Here is a 21643-nt window from a genome sequence, read left to right on the forward strand (position 1 = left end):
CAGCTCCTTCCTCTGCTTTAGGAAATGGATCCCTCCTGCGATTTCCTTTCAAAGGTGACTTGTAACCTCTTCATTAGGGTCGTCTTTGGCAGAGCCCTCATGGTGCAGCTGGCAGGGCCAGCCCGCCGGTGCTGCGGCTCGGGGGGGAGCACGCTCGCTTTTCCAAGGGTGGAAAATAAACACGGCTGCTCGCAGCAGGAGCAGCAGCAGCTCCGCGGGAGGACCGGCACCCTGGCCATGCTCTGATGGGTACCATGGACTTTAAGACAGATCCCAGTGCAGTAGCAATCAATTTGCTGCTTATTGTCCACCCCAAGGAGACAGCGAGCAAGCAGAAAGGGCAGAGAGAGAGGCAGACAGAAGGCAGCCGAAGCGCAGGTAACGTCCCGCCTGCAGTGGGTGCAAGGGAGGGGAGGGCTGCAGGTGCAGCACCAGCTGCCCGGGAGACGGTGAAGCCAAGCAGCAGCTTTGGAGCAGGGCTTGGGCTTTTTCCCCCCTCTCTTTCTCCTCTTTCCCTTTGCAGACATGCTGCAAAACCCCAAGCTTCAAACTTTTTTTGTAGAAACTCAGCGCGCCTTCGCTGGTCCTCCCGGTGCAGGAGAGCCCTTGCTCACGCAACGTTGCATGCTGCATGTTGCTCGGTGTCTGGCTCTGGTGCATGCAACCCGGGGTGCAGGAGGAGGTGACATACACACGGATACTAATCTGAGGACCATGTTTGCACCTTGCTCTGTCCTGCGGTGGCCCTGAGATGCCTCCACAGGCTCTCTCGGCTGTGCAAGGGGAGCAGGGCGAGAGCTCGGCAGTTTCACCCCAGACCAGCACCTACTACAACAGAGTACGGGGGCAAAACTGTTTTGTTTGAAGCGTGTCTAGGCTTTGTCTCCAAGGATGACTACCCTGAGCCATTTATAGCTACAGTTTGGGACAGTCTCCCTGGCCCAGCTCCTATCCTTCAGGGGATCTTCCAAAAAGCTAAGGCTGTGCTCTGCAACTGTAAGGGGACCCTCCCTGCAGAAGTAGAAGGACAAGAAGGAGTATTCCTGCTCTAAAACCTTGGGGAAAAGCTAGATTTTCAGACAACCAGTTCTAGGCTAACAAGGATAGGCAAAGCTAGCAGAAGTTGTGTTCATGCTTCATCTAACACGGCATCCAGCAACCTACCCAAATACGAGCAAGCCATATCGAAGCAACTTAGACCGGGACTATTGCACTTTCTTCCTCCTGGTATTTCATACTCAAGCAACAGGGGCTGCAACAAACGCTGCAGATGAGACATGGAAGGTGGATCCCAATGACACCTGGGTTCAGCTGGAATGACGGGTTACATGAAAGGTTCCGGGGTGCTTGGCCTCCAGGCAGTGCCAGAACCTCACTCCAGGAGCACAGCCCACCAATCTCACGTTTGTATTTTACAGGTTTGCAGGATGATGGAAATGGAAACAGCAGGTCACGGCCACCTCAGGGGAGAGACCTTAACGGTATGTCATCTTCTCACTCTACTGATAAACGAACCACAGTACACAAAACCTACTTGCAAGCTTTCAGCACCCAGGTGTGCCTCTCAAGCATAAATGTGCTTGAAACAACCCATCCCTTTCCAGTGCTTTGGGGGGCTTCGTTGGAGACACGCGGAGGGCCTCGGGCCATGTGCCATGGGAGCATCCCCTCCATGCTCTCCTCTGCTCCGTAGCCGGGATGCACATCGGTGGCACTGCAGAGCCCGCGCACAGCCATCTGCAGGGGATTCTCCTGCAAGCTGCCGTGGAGCTCGGTCATATTTCAGGTGCACGAAGCTCTTACATTTCACAGCCAGCTGATGGCAGGGGAAATTCAGTGCCCCAAATTGCTCAGGTTGCAGATCGAGCTTCCAGAGACTTCCCCAGCCCTCACACAGCTTCAGCAGGGTCTGGGGTGTGCAAGAAACCTTTGGGGTTTCAACCCATCTAGCCACCGGTCCTCTCTTCATCTCCCCCGCTCAGAGATCGCTGAGTGCGAGGCAGGTGTGATGGCCATCCAGGAACCATGTGGCTGCTAGTCTTGAATGTTCCCCTGCCAGTTCCTCACCCCTCTGCCCTGAAACAGTTCAGCAGGACCATCTGAAGAGGTTACCCCTGGCTGCACGCAGCCGGGCTGCAGGACTGCGATACAACAGGACAGAGCAGCTCCCGGGGAAGGGAATCAGACCATCCCGCTTGCTTTCCTGGTAGTCTAAGCCTAATGTGGTGTCTAGCAGAGAAAGGCGGGGGGCAAAGGTAAAGCAAGACAACAGGTAATTCTCACGGTACCGAACAGTGGATTCTAGTTGTACCAAACAGGAGCTTTGCTTCCACAGGCCAAGCCATAGCAGCATACAAAAGCCACGGCTGTGCCCAGTGCGATGCTCGATAGGAGCCCTGATCCAAGCCCCTCTGAAATCAGTGGTGACTGGATGGCGCTCACAGGCTGTGAGCAAGCAATATTTCATCGCAAGATACAACTTTAGGGTTTTGGGGGTTTTTTTTAACAAATCTGACGGTCTCAGACACCAGATAACAAAAGCCTCCACTCTGGGAAGCAGACAAGTATTCAACACTCTCTCGCTCCTCTGTCATGCTCGAGGGGGTCTGCAACTGGAGCTGCAGAGCACGAGTCAGAGCCTCCATTACGAGTGAGAGGACGGTATCAATCATTTACCCCCCCAAACTAATGGCAGGAGTATTTAGTGTGCAATATGGGAAACCTTCCCTTGCAGCTCTACCTTAGGCACAACTTAAGTCCCTGTGAGGATTACTAAGGAATTCAGACGCCAGAGGAGCAGGCAGAGCTTTCGCTCCTCTAGCGCCGCAGGGGTTAATAAATTCCCCTCTAATCAGCCGTGTTAGCGTCTTGATGAAGCCTCTGACACCACCGAGCAGCTGGTGCTGCCGCAATATTTACAAACTGTATTACATAAGCCTCGCCCCAACCCCACCGAGGCAACCAGGCTGCGGCCCCATGCCGCGCCGCAAAATCCCATCATTCACGGGCCGGATCCTTGTCACAGCCACGAGGTACGAATGGTATCTGGCCTTCAGGACGAGCCGTGAAAACCAGGTTCCTTGCGCTGGTCTCTGGTGGCTGGCAGGACGGTGATCCCGTGACGCTTTGAAAAAGAGCGAGGGATCGCCCTGGTGTCCTGGCCAACGTCCACCCCGCCTCCGGCGAGGCTCGAGCATCCAAAGCCACGCGGGAGCAAGGGCTCAGTGTCGCCTGGCATTTGCTGACCGCCCTGGCTGTCAGCGCAGCCCGGGGGAGGAGATTTATGCTGCCTGCAACTACGTGGTCCCCGGGCACGCCAGGTACTCCCCACACCTCCCTCTGCCTCGTGAGGATGAGATGCTGACAACCGCACCAACCCTCCCACCCAGGGACCGCATCGCCTCCAAGCCCCCCCGTGCTGCCCTTCCCTCCCACCCACCTCTCCAAACACGTACCTGCAGATCCAAGTACCCTAACCCCACACCCTGAGCAGCAGCATCCACTCCAGCCCTTCCCTAGGCTGGAGCATCCCTCTTGAGCAGGGCCAGGAGCCCCTGGACCACGAGTAATTGGGCTTCGAAGTTGGAGAATGGGGTCAGGCTTCTTGTGTCGTTACTTACTTCGCGGCTGAGCAAAGGCACAGATTTAATCCGCCTCCGCGCCGGGCACCTCCGCTCTCTTCAAGGCACCGAGATGTTTTTCTTTGCGCAAGCAGGCCGGCGAGACTCCAGGGAGTCCTGCAAGCAGACGCAAGCCGTTACTTCATACTCTAACAAAGGTAAGTGGCGACCCAAGGGATACCGGTTTTCCAGAGCAGGGCTTCAGTGAGCTCCCGCTCAAGCTTTTTCTGTGATAAAAGAACCTCAGAACACCCCAAAAGAGCGAAAAAGCCCCACCCTGACAATTTTGTGATCTTGAGCATGAAGAATTGAAAATCCCAGGGGAGCCTGGAGAATCCTTGGGTCTTTCAGTGTGGGTGCACGGAGGTGGGTCCTGGAGCACCTGGGTTCCCACCACCCCCCTCACAACCAGGACACGGCTGGTAGACGTAATCGGAAAGCACAGTAAGAACATACTGCTGCCAATGTCAGATATTCCAGTGCCGATGGAAGGGCGCAAGGGCTGGAAGAAGTAGTACTGGCAGAAGTTTCGCTTAAGGCAGCAGAAGTCCTTTCACAGGGTAGGTCCTTGCAAGGAGCCATCCCTGCCCTAGAGCAGGGGCAGTGCTGGGCCGGCTGCGCCCCAAAGCGCTCGCTGGCCAAGGACTGGTCTGGCCACAGAGAACGAGGAGAAGAGCAAGCGTTTCTTTAGGAAGGATATCTTGATTAGGTCTAGTAAAAAAAAAAAAAGGTCATAGAAACATCAGTAACCATTTCATACCGTTAGTTTTTAAAGCGATGGATGTAGCACTTTGAAAAACTTCTGTGGAATTACGTTTTTTCATTTGTCAAATGCCTTTTAAACTTAGTGGAAGAAGGCATTCCTCGCCGTTAAATTTGTTTCTTGAAAACAAAGAATTTTAATTTATGGGGAAAAACTGAGAAAGTGGATGTTGGCAGGAAAACCCACAAAAACCCAAAGCTAAAAATTATCTTGAGTAATGAAAAAAGGACCCCTGAAAATATAAAAATCTTAAGGAAATCATACCGTTTGCACAAAATCATCCCTTTGAGAAACAACGTCATTTTACCTTCGAATTAACTGACAAAATACACCAGCCAGCTCTAATCTTGACACCCTGATATCTGCAATCATCCCCAAACTGGAGTCAAGCTCTAGGATTTAAAAGGGGGGTTTTTTAATGGTTTTTACAGTTTTTCTCGCCTTCTGCTTAGGTGAGAACCTTTCTGCATAACCACAGGAGACACTTAACTTTTTCTAAACTTAAATGCTGTGGAAAAACTTACTCTTTGATGAAAGTGCAGATTCCTGCCTAATTAGCTGGTTCCAAGAGCTGGCTTTCAAGGAAAAACCCAAATGTCACGAGACTCTCGATAAAATTGTAGGAGGTAGGACGTGCGATTGGATGGCAGCCCCGAGGTACATTAACATCTTGACCCGAGGTGCATTAACATCTTGACCTTCAGTCTCCAAAGTAACCTCTGTCTGATCCGAAACGGGGAGCCCACGAGCGCGCCGAGGTCCTCCAGGGAACCTCGGTGGTTGCAAAACCTTCTGAAATACTTGCCAAAAAAATGCTGTCTCTTCCAAAAAGTTCAGGTAATTCTTAGAAGACACTGCCTAACTTTTTTCCTCGTACTTCTCTCTCTGAAACTTTAAAACACAAGTCCCCCAGATTTCCATCTGAGGTTGTTCTGGAGCATCACGGCGTGCAGAGCGCAAGCCCCACGGCACGCCTGGACCGCAGCCGGCTCTGCCAGGACTCTGCCTCTTAAAGGCAGGCAACGGCCTTTGCCAAAAACATTAATATCACAAGTCAAACCATTTTTCTGTTTGATTCCAAGAAAAAAAAAATCAATGAAAGAAATTGATTCTCTGCTTACCGTATCTCCATCAAGAGCTATTTAATATGGTGATAAACCTTTTTTTTAAGCTGCCACATAATCCTCGCTGAGGACCTCTGGTTTATTTATGATCTGTTTTATCACCTGTTAGGCTATAACGGGCTGTCTTTTGTTTTTTGAGAATTACAAATCACGCCGGAGGTGACCACAGACTTTCTGACCACACAGTTTATCTTAAGGGTGCTTTGTTTTGCCCGGAAACCCAAGCGCTTTGGTACCTTCACAAGCGCCAGAGCTGCCGCTTTTTTTGCTAAAGTTAAGAGTTGGCTTCAGCAATGCCTTGGCAGGCAATCCTGCCCTTCTCCTCCGCGTCCTGGTTAGTTTTCCCTTTCTTAGGGAGTTTGTTATCGTTTCTTGCAGGAACCCAAGTGACGGTGGAGATTCATCCCAAGGATACCACCCCACAACTCTTCAAGAAACTCTCCTTTGGAAAAGGTACAGCCCGGGCTTTAAACCCTGGCAGAGCGGGTCAAGGGTGGGAGGGCGAAGGGGCCGCATCCTTCCCTTTGCAGAAGTAGGGAGGGCAAGAAGCCCGGGAGCTCGAGGAGACGCTGCACCCCTCGAGCCAGGGTCAGGGTTGTGGTGATTGCACTAAGCATGCCGGGGTTGTTGCAGGTCCCCAGAGGCCGCCCAGCCTGAGAGGTCAGGACAACAAAGGTAAGGCTCTGCTCTACCACGGCGCGTCTTTCCAAGCTAGCCCTCGCCCAGGAGGTTGCTCCCAGGAGGAGACAGGCTCCCTTCTCCCCACGGGGGCTCGAGGCTCTTGAGAGGATGCCAACCCCTCTGCCCGCTCTCCCTACCGGGCAGATGCTGCTGGACCCTGCCCGCGCCTGGGGCTTGAGGAGCAAAATCCTTCCGCTCCTGGGGTGGGGGGGGTCTCCTCCTCCTCCAGCCCTGGGATAAGGCGGGTGGTGACAGTCCGGGGGCCGCAGCACCCCTCAGAAATCCTCCAGCTGCCGCAGAGCTCTCTGCAGGGTTATCATCTAACAGCTCTGGAGCTCAGCTCTCCCTTCTTCCATGCCTAGGGGGGTTTGGCCGGGTGGCAGGCAGGGGTTTGATGTCCCCAGCCCTCAGGCTAGAACAGGAGATGCCTGACTGCTGGGGAATGTGGCCTCTGCAGAGCCGCAGGACGGCGGGGAGGGGACGCAGAGCGCACTGCGGTCCAGGCAGCTTCCTTCATCCCTCTCCCCTCGGCACCCACGCTCCGCAGGGTGTTGACACCCGCATCCGAATGCGAGGGAATGGGTAAAGAAAAGCCTCAGTTTCAGCTTTTTCCACCCAGTCCTGCTCCCCAGAGTCATTTATTTCTGTTTGTCTTTTTTTCTCCTGCCAACAACTGCTCACCTCACGCTCCCTTCTCCACTTTGCTAGGTTTCCAGAGCACCGAAGCCCCGCGGCCGCCAGAAGGAAAAGACCTGCATGGTAGCTATCAGCTGTCCCCACGCCGGTGGCACGGTGGGGCACAACACAGGGCAGCCCCAGACAGAAAGCCCATCAGTCCTAGAAACAGGGCTTGCCCTGCTGCAAGCCGAGACTGAACTGCACGGACAAGGGATTTAATTTCTATTACCACGAGTAGCATTCAGCTTCCCAACCCCCCCGTTCATCGGGGTGGCAGATGGGGATGGCTTTGGGAACGTCACACGTGCCCGGGACCTTCCCAAGGCTCCGCACCCGAGGAAGGCTACTCTGCGAACAGGCACGATGCACACTTCCTAACTGCACAGGGCTACGTGAGTTACCGCGGATCCTGCATCTGCGGGGAGCCTTTGCAGCTATAACCTGACAAAGACAAAAACTGATAACCAATTTAAAAAAAACCATCCCGTTCCCAAAAGGCAAAAAGTAGTTTTCAGAGCTGTAGAGAGTGGGAACCTTTAAACCTGTAAATCTGCTTTCTCTCTCTTTAGGTCAGCGTAATAGCCCTTAACAGGGAAAACCAAGATAAACCAACAAGCCTGTTAAAGGAACAGATGCCGTGTGCCTACGTGCTGGTTTTGGCAGACAGGCGCCTGCCCGGCACAGGGATGTGCCTGCGTCCCGCCTGGCAGGCTGCACCGTCACTGGGACACGGCATGCCCCATAACCCCTCCCTGGGGCAGAGGTTTCCAAGAAAAGCAGGGCTCACGTTAACGAAACACCTTTGCGAGTCAGAAATAGAGCTTCTGGCCACCTCCCCAGTGGGCTGGAGCTGGCAGCAAAGGGGCCAGAGCCCCGTTTTTGGGGAGATGGGGAGGGAGCAGGTGATGAACATAGATTTCAGAAGCACTGCCGGCTTCTCAGCTAGGATAGGATGCTCTCGGAGCCTCTCGTGCATCCTGCTCCCACCGGCACTCGCTGAGCAGGCAGCAGAGGGGCGTCCCGCTTGCTTAGCAAGGGTCACGAATAAAGCAGTATGCCACCAGCCAAAGCCTCTGTGCTCCCACACGCAGCCCGAGGCAACTCACTTCTCCTCGTCGCCTCTCTCCAGGCAAACAGCAGCTCTACGGCACCATTCATTCACCTCTCCCAGCGCTCGGGAGTCACACAACAGCATTTTCACTTCGTGAGCTCTTATAAATCCTTTTTTTCCAGAGAAATAACAATCCTACAGAGATAGGTAGAGGAATCTCTTTAGTCCTGAATGGCTTTGACAGCACATGACAGGGGGAGAGATTGCTGTAGAGCTCAATTCTCCTCTCACCAGCTCAGAAGAAAAGGGAGGGCTGAGCAGACGGCGGTCCAGGGGAGACGTCCATCTGATACGTCTGTGCACCGAGCTATAGCTGCATCACTCGGGTGGCTCGCTGATCAGAGAGAACAGTGTCAGCTCATTCGGAGACTGTTAAAATATAAGTTAGCTGATTAATTAGGGCAAGTTATTAACCCTTTGTTCACACCGAGTAGAAGCGGGAGCCTCGAGCCTGCAAAGATGCAGACAGAGGGGTAGGCACACCAGTTGCCATCCGACTGCTCCCCATGTAACATTTCTCATGTGCTTGAACTCATGCAGAATCGGGGCCCTTTACCATGCGAAACAGTCATCGCTTTCAGCAAAACTACTGGAGAAATCCAGCTCTTTGGTGGATTTTTTAGAAAGTCATGTTTTTGCCAGGGCTTCCACAGTACAGATTTTCCCTGATAATTCTGCATTGTATCTCGTGCACCTCCGCGTAATGTCCTGGGATTTTCTATGCTGTTACACGGTGCCAAAGATGGAGGGGCACCTCCCGCTCCAGCATTGCCCAAATTATACCAGACTAGACAGGATGGCTCCTGCTTTCCGTGCAGCTGGCAGGGACCTTCTGCGAGTGCCCTCGTGTCCTCTGCTCCCTAAGCACCCACTGATGGATGCCTCCGCGGGTCGGGCAGGAGCTCTGCAGTGTCCCCTTGTTCAAGCGTACAGCCAGGAAAAATACCCCCTCCCTTCCCGCGACAATGACAACTCGTTTCTTCCCAGCGTATCCATGGGACAAATCCTCTTTGAAATCCATGCCAGTAGATCTGCAGCAATTTGAGAAGCTGGATGCCTACGCACTAAAAGTAAGTCTTGCTTTTGCCTCTGTCCTCCTCCCAGCTCCGCTGCGGGGACGTTCCTTGAAACCTGGCTACCAGCACTAACACCAGCGTAGCCCCAGCTATCAGTCAGGGCAAGTGCCTCAAAATCTCCCGAACAAGTGAAAAACCATTTCCCTGCAAACATCAGCAACAGAGATCCCGCTCTAGGAGGGAAATTATGACCAAAAATAGTTGCTTGAAACATGGAACTACAGCTTTGTCTTTCTATTTTTAATGAAGCTTGAGTTAGAGCAGTCTCCTGGCAGGTGGGGTCTCATTAGCTTTAGAAGAACCAGGGAGCGCGGAGGAAGGGAGATCTACCATAGCAATTTCTTCACCACGATCTTGCAATGCTTCCTCCTCACAAACAGGTAAACGTCGAGAACAGCGTAGAGGAACTCGTTAAAGCCCTGCTTAAACAAGCCCGGACTGATCTGGAAAAAGTCCGAGCCATATGGATATGGGTATGCCATCACATAGGTAGGTTGAGATCTTCATTTGAGAAGCTTACTATGTATCTTGTGGGTTTGTTTCCTGTGGTGGGTGGGAAGAAGGCTTTCTGGATGTGTCCAGAAATGTATTCAGAGGTTATCTCACCACCTCTGTGGCCACAGTCCCTCTCCTAGCACTGCCGGGCCCTACGAGGTTTGTGTGCAAACGATTTCTTTCCACACGACGCATCTGTAACTCCTACCTGACTTACTCAAAGGTGTAACCATACAAGTCCCTATCACCTAAGCAGCCGGAGCATGAAGCCAGGCTGCCAAGCACCGGGGCCCTGGTTGTCACATTCCGAGCCATCCAACCCCACCAGAAGTTTCACCTCCGCCGCTGCCCTGAATCCCCGCGCCCCCCACGCAGCCCTTCCCAGCGCGCTCCGCACGCTGGTGCCTTTGCTGCGGGAGGCTGTCGGCGTAGCGTAGCTACCGCCGGGAACCATCCAGCTGCCTTGCCCAGCTCGGTGTCGTCACAGCTGCCTCTGCAGCTCCTCTGTTGCTCCCTCTTTGGGCAGCAGACCACCCCTTGCAAGGAGCAGCCTGGACAGCCCAGTGCTGAGCCCAGCCCGTCCTGGGTGAGGGGCCCTCTTGCCCTCCGACAGTCTCTCGGCTGTTTCGCCGCCAGCTTTGCCCCTGCGTTTCGTGGATACGTCCCGCGCTCCAGTTTCTAGCTGGTACCTAACTGCGTCCATCATGTTGACACGTCCATCAGCCATGTCAGCGCATCAGAGAGGCCGGCTTTCATAAAACGTGCTGGCGCCTGCGGGATTGCCGTTCCTGCCTGTACATGCACCCTTTCAGCTGTCATGAGAGCTGCCATCACTCAGTTTCCCCTGCCCCTTCCTACCCAACCCCAACCCGAGCAATGCTGGAGTTTCAGAAATAGTTGAGTGATGCAAAGAGGATGAGGAAGGAGGAGGCGGCAGCATTTGTAGCCTCTCCAGTCTGGCACATCAGAGGGGGCAAAAGGCTTCTTGCCACCCCAGGCTCCACGCTGGGGGGAAACGGGATGTGCAACGTGATTGCATTTTGCATAGCGTATGCAAAAATGTTTCTTTCCCATTAACTCTTGGGGGTAGAGGGGGCGAAGTACAGCTGTTCTTTCCCTCACCTCGTGCGCATCCTGACGGGCTCCGGCGCAGTGCAGTTCACTGGCGGAACGGACCAGCTGACAGAGAGCAGAAGAGCAATTTGGGAAGCACTGGCCTAATCTCACGCCCACTGAGATCAGCAGAGCTTTGCCAGCAACTGCACGGTTAGCATAGTTAGGTCAATCCCAAGCAGCTTTAATCTTGCCCTTAAACATGCAGACTGCTGATTTCACTGCATTTCCTGAAACCAGGCATTTGACTCATCCCAGCGCCGAGCTCCCATCGGCCGCTGACCATTCGGTCTTTACGCTATTAACTCATTTCTGCCCACCACTGCCTGGGCCAGATCCTGCTTGGGACGGCCCGTCTAGTTTGAGTCGGTCCATGTACCTTACACACATTCACGGGATGTCTCTGATCCCCGACAGGTACACTGTGATCTCCTCACAAGATTTTTTTTTTTATTATTATTTTTTTATTTTTTTTTTTTTTTTTTTTTTTTTTTTTTTTTTTTTTTTTTTTACACTGTCTTGGCCCCGGTTCTCCTGCCTTCCTGCAGAGACTGACCCCTATTTACATGCATGGGAAATAAACACAGCGCTAGGAATTTAAATCGGCTCACAAAAATGCCATGTATCTATCTTGGAAGAGCAACTGCTGATATAAATTCCTTCCTTGTTTGGATTTTAAGTGAGAGCGCTGCTCCCTGGGTACCTCTTCCCACCCCATTCAACTCCCTGCCTGCGGTGGACTGCTACCTCCATGCAGCCATAGCACTAAAAGAAATTATTTTAGCTATCATTTCTACCGTAACCACAGAGCCACGTGCAGCCAGCTAGCTCTCCATAACCCCTCAAAGTGCTCTGCAGCTTTGCCGGTGGCCCGGCGAACAGCCCAGGTCGAGAAGGCCAGCCTTTCCCTACAGCCCCAGGAGCCAAACCCGAGGCGGCCGTCAGCTGAGCCCCTTAGATAAAAGACAAGCAGTTGCAGCATTTCATCAAAGCACAAATCCGGCGTGTGTTGCCAGCTTTTTTTCCTCTTCCACAGCATTAAAGGGAGGATGAATCAGCTGACGCAGCATTCCTTAGGGCTTTGTCAGAAAAATATGTTCGTATTTTAAGAAAGGGGTTATGGACATGACCAAGGTTGGTCAGTATTGAATTAACCTTCCCAGGCCAGTTCCTCAAGCTCTGTCTGAAGGAACCCTGCTGTGCCGCTTTTCTGCATTCATTCAAACAAATTAAGATTTCCTACGCTTCCAGGTATTAATATGACTCACTTGCAACAAATCGTTTCAGGTATTTCCCAACAAGCTATTTTCCAGGTATTTTTAATACAAATCGCTTGTAAAGAGTGCAAAAAGCTCACTGGTTTCCTTTGACAGTAACACGAGCCCGACTCCTTCAAATGCAGAGCGCTCTGGTTTTTACCGGCAGCTCTCGAGACTGTAAATCCCCCCCGCACGAGGGCAGCCCCTGGGGAGGCCCACTTGCTCTAAAAAAGCAGAGTTTTCCTCCCATTTGGATTCAGCTGCTGAATCCCAGCCCAGGCTCAGCACAAACGCTGATGAGAGATAGACCTCGTCCCTCTCCCCCCACCAGCCGTCCACGACATCCTTGTGCGGCACGCGCCAGGGCTCTTTTCTCTTTGCTCGTGCTCACGGAGATGAAAAGCAATCCAAGCGTTGCTCCTGCTGCCCGTCGATCCCATTGCCTCAGGCTTTTGGATGAACTTTCATCTGTGTTCCTTCCCGCAGAATACGATGTAGCGGGCTACCATAACAAAAGCCAGCTGTCGAGCCAACCCATAGACGTGCTTCGGACGCGGAAGAGCATTTGTGAGGGATACGCTGGGCTCTTTGAACAAATGTGCAGGTAAATTAAGTTCAGAAACATTCAATGCCAGGGAGAGTTAACATTCATTGTCATCTCGGTGCCTGTTCTGTCTGCCTTTGCATTGACTGATGTGACTTTAAGCAGGACGTGGAACTTCAGCTTTCAAACCACGCTGTGGAAAAACAGCAAGTCCTAGAAAGGTCAATTTTGCTTCCTCCTCCACCCCCTCCACCCCCCTCTCCCCAGCATAATTTACTTTGTGCCATCTGCTGAGCTTCGCATTGCATTAACATAATGGCAGATGAAAACACAGAGCTAATTTGGTTAGAAGAAGCTAGGTTTTTCCTTTGAGTACCTGCATGTGAAGGTTAAAAGCATGGCAAGACTTAAACAAGGAGGAGTGTTGTCTCCAACATGCTCCCATGCAAGAGGTAGGCACGGTCCCAGAAGGAGCCTTCCCAAAACCTTCTGGAGATGCCCTCTCCCCTCCGCTCCAGCAGCACCACCGGCACGCTGCCTCGCACTTACCGCACCGTTTTCTGCAGGCAATCTCAAGGTGCAGCACCGTTGAGGCCAAGACTGCAATTCCCATTTTAGAGCTACATTGGCATGTAATGACTAAAATCCATTCTCCTGCCTACAAAACCTTGTTGACTTCACTGGAGATTAGTTGCATAAACGAGCGAGATTTCCCCCCCAAAGCAGGACTTTATGATCACAAAGCCATTTCGTAGAAGAGCCAGCCCCTTCCTTGGCAGGCAGCACAGGCGCCTTGCATATGAAGGCAGCGCAAATCCCTTCTCCCTCACGTTTCTCCAACCCAGTAAAGAAAGGAGATGGCTGTTGCGCAAGGCAACCCTCGAGCACCGCAGCCAGGAGCGGCATCTCACCTCTCGCAGCATCTCACCTCTCGCAGCTGTGTGCAATAGTTTGGCTTAGAGGAGTAGCAAAGGCAATGAAGGTGCCTGGCAAGTTTGGGACCAGCCTTATGTAGAAGGCTTGTCCAAGAGGAGAAAACTGGACCTGACGACTCAGGGACACAAGATTGGAAGGGGCTTCCTAACGCCAGAAAGCAACGGTGTACTTTCCTAAGAGCACGGGCTTGCAAGGTGGCTCTCCCAGGGAGCACCTTCCATTTACAAGACAGCTTTGGAAAAAATTAAAGACCAGTTATTAATTGGCATGTGTAAGTAACAATTGGCTTTCCACACCATCCAAAAAGATTTGGGAAGGTTTTCACCATGAAACAAACAAAATCTACAGGGAAAAGGACAGATTTAAAAAAAAAAAAAGAAAAAAAAAAATACTGTGCCAGATGCTAAAGTGGTGAATGCTTCCAACCAATAACATATCCCGCTATATCGGATCTTGCTTTCTAAAGAGTAAAATAAAGAAATAGGATGATGAAGTATGAATTTATAACTGCACTTTATGGAACAGTTATTAGCAGTTAGAAGTGGGGGAAATTTGCATCTGTTCATTAAAAAGCATATCTTTGGTTCATTAAAAACATTAATCTTTCCAAGAGTATCTTTTACTGTTTAAAGGCTCTGTTGATTTACTCTTAATTCCTCAGTTCCAGGTTGATTATTCACTTTGTGATTCGGGAAACCTCCCAGTCATCCAGCCTATCACTTTCATCAAATATTAGCTAAATGTTTAGCTCCTTTCCTGAAAAACTATAACCAAAGGCAACACCCCTTTCTTGCAAGGGGATCTCCTCGTCCCTTCTTCTCGTGCGCTGTTCAAGTCTTATGCTGAGTCTAAGCATAAAGGCAAGAGGCAAAGAGCAGTCGTCTTCTATGAAGGTTTTTCAGAGCCAAGTTTTGGGGGGGAAAAGGTCTTTTAACATGCCTTTTTTTCCTAGCTCCTGTTGAGGCAACTTTAACAAACAACCCAATTTGCCAGTCACCAGGAGTCCCCCCCCAAAGGTCCTGCTGAAGTCAACGGCTGACACTGATTGAGTCCTACTTGTCCCAGTGCCAGCAGAGAGAAGAGTTCCTGTCGCAGGCACAGCACTGTCACCTCCGACCGCAGCTTTGGCAGCCAGACTTCTTCCCATTAGCTGAGACTCCTGTCACAGAGGAAAGGTGGGCACGGATAGCGGGAAGCTGGCCACAAAACATCAGTTTCCAAACATCAGGCGTAACAGCGATGAGCGTAAACACAGGCTTCTGACCAATATTTTAGCAGCATCTATCAAGAGCTGGCTTCTCAGCTGACAAGCAAACTCGAGGAGGTAGCGTGGCCGAGTGAATCGGGGAGTGTAAATTCATTAATTCAATTTAGGGCAAAACCTAGCAGTCTGGACTTAGGGAGAAACTCGCTTAACGAGTTAATTCCCAGAATTAACGATGAAGGCAAAACAATTATTTGCACTGGAGAAGTTTCAGCACCACGTTTGGGAGCAAAGCTGACCGCAGTCCCTGCAGTGGATCCGACCACTTAGCTGCTCCTTATTCATAATTAGTCTGCAAATAATCCAGGTTTCACATCCTCTTGCTTTTCCTGTTTTCTACAGTCAGTAGCTTTCCTTCTTTTCAGGCACAGGAGCGTACACCTACCTACGACAAGTATAAACCGTTCTGTTTCCCTCTGGAGAAGCCAGATTTGCTTCTTTTTTAGATGAAATCATCAAAGCCAACCTGAAATCAAAGGGAAGAAGGCGCCATTGAATTCCAGTGACACCTATAGCAAGATCCAGATTATTTCCTACTCTTTTGAAGCAGAAAAGCAACTTAGCTTTTAACCTCCTTGCTGCACCAAGCAGATGTTGCCAACTGTTTCTTAACTCAGTTCTTCCAGTCCACCTTGTACTTAGGTCGTCTTCTACCATCACATTGCCACTTCAAGCATTTCTGGAGATCTTCTCAATCTTCTCTCTGCCTGGTTAATTTATCTGTATAAAGTCATTTACGCAAGAACAGAGACACAATCACTCTTTTCACCAACACAGGATTGCTCTTTTACAGGATGTTTTAGCCTGTGTTTTTGTCTGTCCATTATTAGAGAGACCACTGTTTAAATGCTCTGACCTTTCTTTTGGGAACTTTGAACACATCCAAGCACAAACTCTTCTTGCTGCTTCGCTAACGTTCACTGTAAGTGAGAGCACAGGGAGTACGAAGGGCAGAACCTGTCCCTTAATGTTCTCTCTGAATATCCCAGCTAACACGAGCGTCTAGAGAAGCCTAGAAGGATTAGATGCCAATCCCCATGAAATTAGTGGGAATTTGGTACTTAGCTCCTGTTAGGCCCCTCTGAAACTCCTAGGATCAAATCTTCCTTAAAGTTCCCGGGCTGGCTCCTAGCCTCAGTTACATCGTGTAAAACCAAGCTCTCACCAGTCTCGTCTGTGGAGTTGCTCCAGATTTACTGCCCAGCTCCACGTTAGGATTTGGCTCACAGGCGACTGCGGGCTGGCAAAGGCTTTACAGACCACCTGCGACACCAGGTTTCTCAATGGCATTCCTTCCAGGCTTGCCGCGTTCGTTTTGAATACCTCGTGTGACAGGCAGTGCCTCGCTATCGCTGCCTAACAGCCCACGCTAAACGAGAGCTGGCTTGCACGCTCCCTCCTCTTCTTTGCCGGCCATCTTTAGCGGGGATGGGGTACTGCCACCTTTCTCCTCTCCGTATAACTTTGTCTTCTCTCTGCGGGCTACCCAGCGTGAGCTCCCAGCTGGCTCTCAATCAGCCCTTTGCAGTTGTGATTCTATTTTTGATACTCTTTCTTAAAGAATTTAAGAAAGAATGTAAGAATTTAATTTGCTACGCTTAAAGAAAGACTATCAAATAACGAAGTAACACAAAGATGTCCAGGGTTGAGTTTAGTAAGTCCGTATGAGAAGCTGAAGTGACCACCTTCCCTTCAAACCAGCATCATCTCCGTGAAAAAAGCCATCCTCCCTATAAGCACTGCTGCACTGCCAGTTACCAGCCAGTATCTGTTATCAGACCTCAACTTCTTAACAACCATGCTAATTATCTTCCCCATAAATATCACTTTTCTTCTGAGTTAAACCCACATTATGCAGACAATCTTGCTCTTGAAGCATGCACAGTTTATTACTTAAGGTAGCTGTTCCATTTAACGTACTTTTCAATGAAGAAGAAAAATGTCAATACCATCCTACACAAAAGACAATCCTCTAAGTGAAGCAATTTTAGATTAATGCTGAAATAAGATGCCAATGTTAGAATCCATTGCTATCAACAGCAGAGAGCTTATTAACACAGTGCTTATTTAAATCTTATTTATACATCAACACAGGTATTAATTTTTTTTTTTAAAAAAGAGACTAATCATTTGTACCCTGGGCAAGCACAAGCTCGCTCTTTAAGGAAACTAAATCAGCATCCACAATCCCGTGAGGTCTAAGATATCTTAGTTGGTGTCAAATACCAGGCCTACCGTCACAGAGAGAACACAAGCACGAACAGACGCACTTTTAATTTATAATTACATGGGCTAATTGTGGACAGCATCAAACGGGATTCCACTGAGTAACAAGACAGAGAGCAATTAAGCACACTTCATCTTTGTCATCCTCCTCTAACAACGTTGCGCTGACGGTGCCTCAGACAAAAAGAGAGGGAATATGCAAAAACTGGAAGAGAAAAGCCCCTTCCTCCAGCGCGACGCTCTCTCCAAGTCCCTATGCAAAGGCTACAAGAAAAAACGGCCCCTACCCAACACCTCGGGCGTCCGTACCTTGGGTTACTCTCACACGCCCACCCCTTACGAAGCCATTCACTAGCACAGCCCAGAGAAACACCGTCTCTACGTGGTGTCAGCGGTCAAAGGGGAGAACTTGCCTGCCTCTAGATGTGCCGACAGGCTGGTACGGGAAGGCAGGGAGAGGAAAGCTGTACAAAGTGCAGAGATCCCCCTGTCACGGAAAACACAGCGCCCCAGCTAACAGCAAGCTTTCCAGGGAATTAAACAGTGCAATAACCTAGGCATTTAGCACAATAGTCTGTCACCAGGGTCAGAAGTTGGAGTTTCCAAAGAGAAGTACACTTGCACACTTAGACATTTAAACCCCCTAACTCCCCTGGGACTCAACTGCAAGGAGGCACCTGAGGAGCTGATGGAGCTGGTCCACTTGACTACAGGACTGAAGTTCTGCAGACTTTGCTCCTCCTTTTGTCCTTCCACAAAAGTACACTTGATAGGTTTAAAACAGAAGTCTCCTGCTGCATCTTATTGTTTCCTTTTAGTATTGCAGGAATCCAGTGCATGAAGCTATCGGGATACTCTAAGGGGTACGGGTACAAGATGGGGCAGACCTTTACAGGGGACTCTGACCATGCCTGGAACGCCGTCTACCTTGACGGAAGGTGGCATTTACTCGATAGCACCTGGGGAAGCGGTGTTGTTGATGATTCTTCCGCCAAGTTCACCTTCAGGTAAAGAACCATCCTCTATGTTAATAGAGAAACCTACCACAAAGGCAGAAGGAAAGCTGTCGGGTTTGGCACACCAAACAGTGACAAATTTTAGGTCCCGCAGCAAGACCCAAAGCCCTGAGCAAGGTATCTGGGCTGCCTGTACAAGGGATGGAGCACGTACCTGTAGGAAGGCAGCGGCCCTGAGCAGCAAGCCGCATAACTGCTAGAAGTGAACTTGTTTTGCTTATCGCATCTTCAGTTCATGCAATACTACGTGGCACTTGATCCATAGCTTTCAGCTGCCTGAGGGAGGGTGCCTCCACACTTTGAAACAAGCAGCAGTGCCTCCCTCTTTCTTCAGGAGCCCATGGTTGCAGGGGGTAGCGCAAATACCCTGGGTTTATCCAAAAGCTCAGCATGTGCCCTGGAAATGGCAGGCCAAAGCTCAGGTTCCTTCTCTGCCTGGAGAATTTCAAACCCACCGACCTCAGTTTCCCAGCAGCCCAGAACACTCCGACTTCCTCCTGCTGAAACCACCACCACTGTGCAGGGGAAGAATTAACTATTGATAATTACTCAGTTTCCTTTAATCTCTTCCTTCTTCTTCCAGGTACAACGAGTTTTATTTTCTGACTCACCCGGCTCTGTTCATTAACAATCACTTCCCAGATAACAGTAACTGGCAGCTTCTTAAACCAACCCTGACGCTGAAAGATTTTGAGAACAACATGCTGCCCAACAGTAATTTTTACACGTTGGGCCTGCTGACCGCACACCCGGAGACAGCTGTCATCCAAACAGGTAACGCCCTGCGGAGGGGACGCTGCAGAGCATCTCTCCTTACGCAGCCCCGCATCCACCACACACCGGCGTGCGTGCAGTGAATTACATTGCCAGCTTGGTTCTGGCAAGCAGAGCACACTCAAAGCTCTTGGGGCAGAGGAGGGTCTTTTTTTCTTTCTTTTTTTTTTTTTTTTTGTTCAAGCTGTGAAAAATTGTAGTAGCCCCCGGGTCTAAAAGAAAGCCTCAGTCAGCAGCTGAAGATGAGTTACTCTATCAGCCAGCATCAGTGGTGCAAAATTAGAAGTATTGCTATTATACATTAGCAACTCTGGCTTGAAAATGAGATTAAAACCTTTTACGATGTTCCAAAAGTTTCAATTACTGAATAATGCATAAACAGGCACCTCTTTATGCAATACCGAGCACCCTGAGTAAGTCTAGCAGCTCTTTTAACATAAAACTATACAGGTAACACCACTGAACTACAGGGCCCACATTTAAGATCACCTTCCTCAGATTTTAAAAGAGCTGCAGGAATTTAACTAGATAGCTAATTTATGAATGTAACAACACAGAGTTAAAACTTAAAGGCAACAACATTTTAGGACTTAACGTTGTCTTCAAGCTGTTTGGGAACAGGCTCATGGGAAGGTAGATCATCTCATATCTACGTACTAGAGGGTTCCTGCACTTTTCCCTGAAGCTTCTTGGAACAGCTACTGGACTAGCAATCAGGTCTAATCACATCTAATTAAGCCCTTCTCGAGCGCATGGGCTGACGGTACTTGCAGTTATATTTCACACAGGCTTTCATATTCTATAGGACCACAGCTCCATTTCAGTGTGTATCGAAATAGGATAAATGCACATCTCCAAAACAAAAGCCACTCTTCATTCTTTTCGAGGGACACTGGTCTAAGCAGACAGCTGACAAGCTACGATCTGTCAATTGCAGCTCTTTATTTTACTATTAGAGAACCAGCAATTTATTGGGACAGATTAGGCTTCCCAGAACGGGGTGTACATGCAAAAAATGTACTGAAACTCCTATGCAGTTTCTTTTCTTTTGTATTTCACAGTAAATGGAAAAGCCTCTGTATCAGTGGATTGCCGTTCTGCCACACTATTTACGTTTAAGCTGAAGGGAACAGATGAACACGGTTTAATGACTTTGAAAAAACACGGAATGAAGCTGGATATCTACCCACAGAAGACAGGGAGTCACAAGCTGCAGATCTTTGCCAAGCCCTCCAAAGCCTCAGAAGATGTCTACAACTGCGTGTTAGAATACGTCGTAGAGTGCAAGTCTGTGGACAAGGCCATGCGTTTCCCAAAGGACCTGCACCAGCCTGTTGGACCAAGCTGGTTCACGGAGCGGCACGGGTTCCTGAGGCCGTCACACCCCGACCCCATCATTCACACCAACGACGGGCGGTGTTCTGTCACCTTCACCCTGGGCAAAGACATAAGCGTCTTAGCCTCGCTGCACTCCGATAACAGCAGCCTGACAGAGGATATGAGAAGGCGGCACATCATGCAAATCCATCGTGGGAACCAAATTGAGCTGAAGATCCATCTCCCCCACGCAGGGAACTTTGTTCTGAAAATCTATGCCAAGAAGAAGTCAGATCCTGGCAATTACGACTACGTCTTCAACTACCTCATCACTTGCCTGAACACTGAAGTGAAGTGGCCAGCTTTCCCTCAGAGTTACAGCAAGTGGGTGGAAGACTATGAAATACTGGAGCCGCTCTCCGGCTTGCTGCCAGCGAATCGCAACGTTCAGTTTAAACTCAAAATGCACGGGATAGCAAAGGTGCTAGTTCAAGCTGAGAACACTTACCCTCTCACCCAGAGCAGAGGCTACTGGGAGGGAACCTGCAACACTTCGGGATGCAGAGAGGTGTTCGTGATGGTGCACGAGAACGCTAACCACAGCTTTTACTCACACGTCCTAAAGTACGAAGTTGAGACCCAGTAACATCCCCTCCTTGTTCTTTTGCTCACCTGCATGAACCAACCTTTCCAACGTGCCCAAAACCAACACAGCTTTAGAGATCGCTCATTCTCTCAATCAAATCTGTTCTTTCAACGAATGCGGGACAACACTTGCAGGCTTTTGCAAGACCACAGGCTCAAAGAAATTCAAAGAAGCAGAAAATCCTGTTAAGAGGGGAGCAGCGGTGGAAGAAATTAAATGAAACCCTCACCTATGTTTCAGTAATACTGTCCAGACAAACATTTTGAAGGAGACAAGTGACTGTCTGGCCATAGGTCATTCTGTGCCAGCAGCGATTGCTGGTTTCCAAGTTATGGACCATAAGAAAAGTCTTACAATGGCTGCTCCAAGAAGAATCCACCTAGTTATGGGGCAGGATGAAGAAAGTACACCCTGGTTTTGAGCAGCAAGATTGGACACGAGGAACTTCAGGATATTTAAACCGAGTTTCTGTACATCTTTAGTCAAGTTGCAAAATACATCCCAGGAGAGAGAAGTGTTAGGACGAAGATACAACGTGAAGTTTTCTTGCGCACTTCATTGTCTTACAAATTTAAGTGATACTGCGAAACTACTTTTTACACAGACTCTTAAATACAATAAACAAAATCATTTTTACCTTTTTATATTAGAGTATTTGAATTGTAAACACTTTTTCTGCAATATTAATACTGTAACCATATCTCAAGCATATAGGTGTTTCCATAACTACAGTAAAACGGAGAATAAAGTTCTCAAAAATCACTCCTTCCTCCAACTTGTCTATGCAATACCGCAACTAAAAAGCTTAAGGCGTTATGTGGAATAGCAGGCTGAGTGACATTATTATCATGTAAAAAACTATTCGGTGCTGTACTCTCGGAAAACCCCTACATGCACAAGGCAAAGGTGGTCTTCTAGTGAGTCTCACCACAAATACACGTCATGAGATCAAGCAACATTTTCATAAATGATTCAGATGTCCGTCAGTGTTAGCATGACC

General features: G+C 49.7%; 1 protein-coding gene across 1 annotated transcript; it reads left to right on the forward strand.

Annotated features, from left to right (window-relative positions):
• The first annotated feature begins 245 nt into the window (after positions 1–245).
• Positions 246–20643, forward strand: KY (kyphoscoliosis peptidase). Its single transcript, XM_050902792.1, has 12 exons — positions 246–378; positions 1419–1481; positions 3716–3778; positions 5886–5960; positions 6141–6182; positions 6897–6947; positions 8965–9047; positions 9434–9542; positions 12407–12524; positions 17709–17897; positions 18490–18680; positions 19742–20643. The coding sequence occupies exons 1-12, from the start codon at positions 246–248 to the stop codon at positions 20641–20643; spliced, it is 2019 nt and encodes a 672-aa protein (XP_050758749.1).
• Positions 20644–21643: the final 1000 nt, after the last annotated feature.

Source organism: Gymnogyps californianus, chromosome 10 (genome assembly GCF_018139145.2).
Source record: "Gymnogyps californianus isolate 813 chromosome 10, ASM1813914v2, whole genome shotgun sequence".
In the NCBI taxonomy this organism is placed as follows: Eukaryota; Metazoa; Chordata; class Aves; order Accipitriformes; family Cathartidae; genus Gymnogyps; species Gymnogyps californianus.